The sequence below is a fragment of the Buceros rhinoceros genome, unplaced genomic scaffold, assembly GCF_000710305.1.
Source record: "Buceros rhinoceros silvestris isolate BGI_N320 unplaced genomic scaffold, ASM71030v1 scaffold5976, whole genome shotgun sequence".
NCBI classification, from domain to species: domain Eukaryota; kingdom Metazoa; phylum Chordata; class Aves; order Bucerotiformes; family Bucerotidae; genus Buceros; species Buceros rhinoceros.
Genome location: NW_010419209.1, coordinates 11,442 through 18,841, shown reverse-complemented (window position 1 = coordinate 18,841; position 7,400 = coordinate 11,442). Strand labels below are relative to the sequence as shown.

Below are 7,400 nucleotides of genomic sequence, written 5' to 3'. Positions count from 1 at the left end.
GGGGGGGGCGGGGGGGCAGCAGGGACTCTATTTTGTTCATTCTAACTTGGCGATCAAAGAATTTTTATTTTTACACTATTACAGAAGTGCATTTTTCTAGGTTTCCAAAACCACCTTATTCAACCTTCCCCATCTGTCACCATCTGCTTCTTTTTAGCATGTACTTTTTGTGTGATCACATAAGCATGTGAAAAATAACTAACATTCAGATGATTGTCTGCTGGTACATTTGAGGACTGGGCATAATAAAAGTGAACTGCCAAAACGCACTTAACACTTCTAATTTTGTTGGGTCTTGCATGTAAGCTACATTTGATTTTCAAACTGTTTTACAGTCGGAAAGTTGATCAGGTACTCTAACTCAACAGTAAAACTGAGACTACATAATTAGCTCAGCACTAAAAAGATTGAAAGAGAGGAACAAAACCCAGAAATACATCCACACAAGTTCACACATCCATCTTCAGCGTGTCTATCTGCACAATGTTGCCTGAGGCACAGGATAAGATGGTACAAGCATCCTACTTCTGGACAGTCACAGGCTATATCTTTTCTCCAAGTACCACAGGACAAGGGATAAAGACCTCTCACAATTACAAGAGCGTATGAAATCTCATGGAAATGCTGGAGAATCAAAGACACTAAGCGAAAAGTAGAAAAGCCTAGAAACGCGATGCAATTCCTTAACAGTGCAGCAGACACTGCTTCCAGGTACAAAGTAACTGGAAACTGCCATCAAAGTACAAAAGCTGCGTGTTTCCAGACCTCTACCAAGCTTCAGCACAGCATTTCTGCTTGTAAATACACTTCTTAATACAGTTGTAATTTGAAAAGAACAAAACAGGTCTAAAGCTAGAGAAACAAACTAACCTGCCATCCTTCAAAAGTGCATTAACCCAATCAGCGTCTCATTATCCTTTTTCTAAAAAAAGGATTAACAGAAACGAAGAAAATAAAAAGAAGCCAAACAACAACCTTCCCATAAATAAATGCCAAAAGCCAATGACAAGCAATATTCATTAATGCTCACCAGAGAAAATTAAGAGACTTGCTCTCTAGAGCATGATGGAAGTCTGAGCCTAACATAAAGTTTCTTTTCCACTGTCCCTCTTTTACAGCATTATTCCAACTCTTGGAAGTTCATACTGGTCTTAAAGCTTTGTGAACGTAGATGCCATCTAGCAGCAGCTTAACAGCTCCTCTCCCTTAATTCCTCCCATTTTCAGCAAATTCCCTATTCCCTATTCACTTTTTCTATTCCCTAGTTCTATAGGAAGAAAACAATGGCACATACCTATTGTTTATAATGAAAGTTGCACAGAATTTCAAAAAGCTAATTACCTTGACACCTCAATTATCTTTAAATTAAAAAAAAATTTAAAGGAAAAGGACATGAAAAGGAAACTGCATAAGCCAAACCAAAAGTCCTGCAGTTCCTCTACATTCCTAACCAAACAACTCCATTTTTTTAAAAAAAGAAAAAGAGGGAGAGGGAGAGCCTTGGCTCTCCTCTTTCTTGAATGTAAATTCCTTTTCTGTATAGTATAACATGCTGGTCTTTTTACATCTTTACCTCATCTCTCTCAATTCACCTGCCTCAGTTTACCCATGACCTTGGCTATTTTCATCAAGTTCTTCGTAAACTAGCACCTTCATGCTCTTCCGCACATCTGAAGGAGCACTTCTGTAACATTCACATTGCAACTTCTATTTGCATTCAAAGCCCTGTTTAAACTATTCCTTTGCTATGATGCCTGCAAAAACTGGTAACATCGATTTCCATGCTAGCCTGTCTCAACGCATTTCAGTGGTTCCCTCTCTGCCTATATATCACCTAGTTTCAGCTCGTAACAGATGAGCTATGTGGCAGACCATCGTACTCTCAGTCCAAAAACTGACCAAACAAGCAAGTGCTAAAAGAATGAAATAAATGTATAGCTGCAGCAGACAAAATGCTTTTTCTGCCTCCACTGAACTAATTTATAATCTGCATATACCATAACATTATTAGAAAATTGAACTGCAATTCCTGCAAACATGGGAAAAGTGGGTTTTGTTGCTATAACCATGCCTACAGTACCAGGTACCATTCTTTCCCTTGCTGAAATTCATCCACTGAACTTTGATGGCAAGTTCTAGATTTTGGGTCAACCCTACATCAAAGCCATATCCTTCCCAAAAAGAAAAGCTCTAAGTACGAAATTACGTGAAAAGAGGGAAGACGGCAGTTGCTTCTTAATAAAAGAGTTCTACCTTTCATTTCTCTTAGATAAAAATCAGCCAAATAATTGATTATATGTAATCTCCCTCACTTCCATTTCGAAAAGAAAGATCACAAAAAAAAAACCACCAGTCAAACAAGCATTGTGTAAATGATTTTAGTATTTCCTTTATCTCCACGGGTCTCATTTGAAAATAAGTGATAAGACATGTGCAGATCTTCTCATGCCTATGGACAAAGGCTATGAATCTGCTCTGGTCTTATTTATTGTCACATACCTTTAAGTGATAGTAACTGCATGTACCATACTGAAATGGTCTTGTTTGGCTGGGAATTTTTCTGAATAAAACACTACTGTTCTTACAGAAATGCATTCATCCATCTGGTCTGTACATTCATGCTAATAAAACCTAACAAGGTTCCACCGTTTTCCCCGTTATTAGAATACACCTAAATATCACTGATCATCTACCTCTATGAAGAGTCATTTGAATGATCAGCCACGGAGTCCCTTGTAGACTTGTTCACAGCCAAAATACCTTCTCTACTCTTATTAAAAAGATTAAAAGCTTCAAAAGTAATTTCTGATATTTAAATTTGTATCTCCCGTGACACCAAAATGTAGTACCACAGCAACTGCCCTACTATAACTAAGACCGTACCCTTAAGTCCTAAGAACTTGAACTGAAATGCAGAGAGCCAGAAACTGCAATCTCATGCAAGAAATTACCCTTATAAATGATCAGAGCCGCAAGAACTTTAATTTCTCTACCCAAGTAACTTAATTTCCTGAATGTTCTATTAAAGAAAATCTGTAGAGGTCTGTTATATTTATCAGCAGGTCTTTGATTCTTGATAATCAAACAAAAACTATCAAAATTCAAAATGCTTTTAAATGTCTCACAAGCATATTTACAAACACAAGTACTTTCTCAGTTTTATTCTTTCTCTATTAAGCAAATGATATTGTCAGGAAAAGATAGACAGTCCTGTCCTCCCTTTGCCACTGCAAAACTGCAAAAGACACATTTTGCGGGTTTTTTCCCCCAATTGTCTCAGGTGAGCAACTATCCAGCCAACGCACTGGTAAACACTACGGTAGCAGAAGAGAGTACAAAGGGAAAGTTTATTTTTGCAATGGCATCCACATACTGCTGACTTCACCCTTTAAAATAAGAACGTGTGGGTAAAGGCTTCTTATGCTGTATCAGTAACCTGCTTAGGTTGCTTGCTCTAAGCCCTTTATCTCTGACAGAAAAGGAAATTAGTTCTGTGGTTCCCAGGATTAATGAAGAGTCAATTCCCTTCGAGACAGATTTGTACAGGGTGGGTCATCAAAAATACTCATAATGGGAAGTGAAGGAGAGGAACGTGATTGCTAGAGAGCAGAAAGGCAAACTGTATCAAGTAACTTGTGGTAAGTGTCTAAAAGCCAGAATGATCTCTTGCCAAGTTCAATGGAAGAGAGCTAATGTTTCCAACGGTGAAAGGCACCAAAGCAGATGAAAGTAACTGAACGGGATATTTTTAGTCTCTGACAAAGTTTTCAAGGCTGCTGACAAGAAGACAATGAGGGGGTAAGAGCTGGCAATGACATTTATAGTCTATGTCAGTGATGACAGCATCATCCCTTGTATTATTCCTGTTGCTGGAACAGGTTCTGGGTGTGGAACACAAGAAAAGTGGCCATTGTTCCAAGCCAAATAGGTGGATCTGCAGCTTCTGCTAAATAGCCACAAAAGATTCAAAGCAGCCTATAAATAATTCTGGAATCCTTAAATGTAGATAACTGCTGAGTGTCTCTGCACTAAACACAAAGGATATGTCAGAAATTGCCGAACGGGATAGCAACAATCTGCATCCAAGTCTTGCTTGGAATCTATGGAATGGGATTCTGCAAAGACAACCAAGTATCAGTGAGTCTATCTCCATAGCTTGAGCAGCTGGTGGTTCACCTAACAGCTGAAATGAACATACTTAAAAACAACCAAAATTACTTAGGTACTTCAAACCTGCAGTGTGCGAGCATGACTGAAATAATCAAGGAAGATGGAACCAGATGAAGGAAGAGAAAGTTAGTGGCCAAGGATACTGATGTTTCCTTTCTAGTTGGAGTAACTCTACATACCATATTAACCTATAGCTAACTATTAGCACTTTCAAATTCCTCCCTGAGTGCAAATCGGAGACTTCAAATTTGGTTTAAGATATTTAGAAAGACTCTCAAATCCCCAAACTTGACCATCCTAAAGTCTTCACTTCCAGCCAGCAGTGGTAATGTGTACCAGTCTGACATTCCTTAACTGTAAGATTCAGAATAAAAAATGAAAGGCCATCTAAACTTGCTTGTTCAAATAGGCTCCACGGCTGCTACTCAGGATTCAATACTCCTGCAAATAAGAGGGTAAAGAGTTACGCTGAATCAATGCCGCCTCATCTCCTCACTTCAAACTAAGGCACATTCTTCTTCAAAGATGATACATAATAGAGACTTTCTGGTAGTGCTGAGCTGCTACAGGAGATGAGGAACCCCTTGAAGAATGCTTCTTAAAACAAACGGTAGACAGAAGAGCCTTGGAAAGCCCTTTCGGTTGACTAGGAAGTATCAGGTATGTCCTGCACCAATTAGCAATCTTGAATGCTGACAAGAATGGAAATAAGGACTAATTCAGCATCCACAGAATCCTTGGCATTAAGTAAAAAAAATAAAGCTGTCTTTCATGTCAATACTGGAGCTGCATTTGGCAATTGCAAGGGAGTGACAGAATGACATTTCTGAGCACCACAATCAGTACTGTTGACTGAAGCCAGCCAGGACAAAAAAAAAAAAAGAAAAAAAGCACAACACACAATTTTGAGAGTGCTTCTCTTGCTTATTTTTCAGTAGGCATCAGTGGCAGAGCTGTCAGCACTAATACTGGAGCAGATCATTTGGGTGACTTGAGCTCCCACAACAGATTCTCAGGTGGCCAAATGAGAGCTGTGAAGGGAACCAAAACAAAGTCCTCGTGTTTGTCATTTGGCATTTCGAGTGCCAGCTAATGGTAAAGATCATAGAACTACCGAAAGAATGTTTGGGGTTGGAAGAAATCTTTAACGTGTATCTAGCCCAATCCCCAAGATGAGGTGGCATACTCTGCGATGACACCTCTGCTTACATGGAGCACACAGCTGCTAGGAAATAGCTAAGTTTTGGTGCCCACCTCAACCACTTCTGAGGTTGATACGCTCAACTGTTTTTTAGCAGTAATACCCAAAATTCTAGCTTCCTCTTCCTGCAACTGGGGAGTTCTGATAAAACCCTGCAAACTCAGTACCTTCCTATTCCCCCTCGCCTCCACTGAGTCTATATAAATGTTAGTTACACAGCTCAGTTAAGCAGGATCATATGTTCCAAGTGACAGACAGATGGAAGATTATTTTTGAAGAAATCATTGGAAGATAAAAACTTTAACAGTGGAAGGCAAACACAAGAAGAAAAATGCATGTTAGAGGCCTTTTTAAAGACTAAGAAGTACAGCACCAATATATAATCATATCACCACAGAGAATAGTAGCAGTACATACAATTCTGAATTATGGCTGCATAGTATTAATCAGACACACTGTCAGTTCTTTACTACAATGAACAGTTTTCAGCATACAAACATCACAGTCTAAAATGAAATTAAAAATAAACATTTGGTAATATGTTACAAGAATATATTCTAAATCATACCTCGGGTGCCAGGTATTCTGGAGTACCACAGAATGTTTTCATAGTTGCTGCGTCTGTGATTCCTTCCTTGCAAAGTCCAAAATCTGTAATTTTTATGTGTCCATCTTTATCCAACATCAGATTTTCTAACTGTATGTTGGGGAAAAAAAAATGTTCCCTTAGTATTTCTTAACAGGACAGGCTGATCCATTACATCAATTTTGTAAAAAAGATAGAGTTATTGCTTCTTATAGAATGTATTCTGTTTGCAATATTAAAAAAAATTACAGCATCTATTACATTACAGTATTTAACAGTGTTCACTCCTACACAACTTAATTCTTTAATACAGCTTGCAACAGTAAATCCCAGGTCAATTAAAACGTGACCTTTCATTCTGAAGTTTTACAAATTGGGTGCATCTCCCATAGAACGAAAGCAAAACAATTTTCTAAATATTCTCAAGATATAATCAAGGTTACAATCACGGCTGTCATTTGATAAGACTTCAGAGGTTTCCTTTGCTGTAACATGATCTGTATTTATCAAGATGCATTTTACTAACTATACTGTCACAAAACAGTACAGATCTGTAAATCCTTAAAATATCTGCATCTTCCACAACCTTTTCAGTAACAGACAAAAGTGGGAGAGGCTACTGATAAAAAAAAACCCTGAGGTAAACCTCCTTGCAGACTTGTAAAGAACGCTGTTCTTGAATTGTGAATGTGTACCTCTGCATGCTTTGCACTGCTTTTAAAATACAGGATTCTTGCTTTGAAATGTGAAAACAGAGTATCACCTGTTAGTAAGTATTTAAGGAACAGGAATAGAAACTACTGCAATATTTACTGTAGACTACCTCAAAAGCATAGCTAACATCAACTTTACCAAAGGTTTTTCATTAGCAATTCTTTAAACACAGAGCTAAAACCAAGTAAAACATCATTCTGCAAACTTTTCTCAACAGAAAAAGGAATTATAAGGTGTGAAAATACCAACAATCATAGAACTGTCTGCCTAAGTCCACACAGAACTTTAACTACAATTCAAAGATACATATTTCCCATTGAGTCTGTGTCAAAGATGCAAATTAGATGACACCTGCAACAGAAGATTAATGACATCAAATTCCTCTTTCCTTGTTATTCAGAATTTAAATCAAAAAGCATGACCTATCATTCCCTGACCAGACAATTCCTTGTTCTTCCAAGATGTCACAGCATTTCATATTATTACAACAGATTCTGCTACAAACAGGTAAACCAGTATTACGTCTTCTGTCTGCCTCCCTGAGCAGAACCTGCCTACCATTGCCTCCTCCTCCTCAGCTCCTGTACAAAAAAGTACATCACTAGTGCGCGTGTATAATGGGAAAGCACAATTTCCCATACAAGAAATTAAAGACTTGTCACAGAAATAAAATACTCTCATTGTGGAATTCAGAGGTTTCCCCCATGTAAATTAGAAATGTTCCTGCTG

The 7,400-nt window shown here is 38.1% G+C and overlaps 1 protein-coding gene across 1 annotated transcript in view; it reads right to left on the bottom strand.

Moving 5' to 3' along the window:
- The window catches only part of LOC104495793 (RAC-gamma serine/threonine-protein kinase), a 43,922-nt gene that overhangs the window by 26,180 nt on the left and 10,342 nt on the right, over positions 1 to 7,400 (bottom strand). Inside the window, exon 6 of the mRNA XM_010138809.1 lies at positions 5,940 to 6,068. Within this exon, the coding sequence (XP_010137111.1) occupies positions 5,940 to 6,068 (129 nt within the window). The remainder of the gene's footprint in view (positions 1 to 5,939; positions 6,069 to 7,400) is intronic.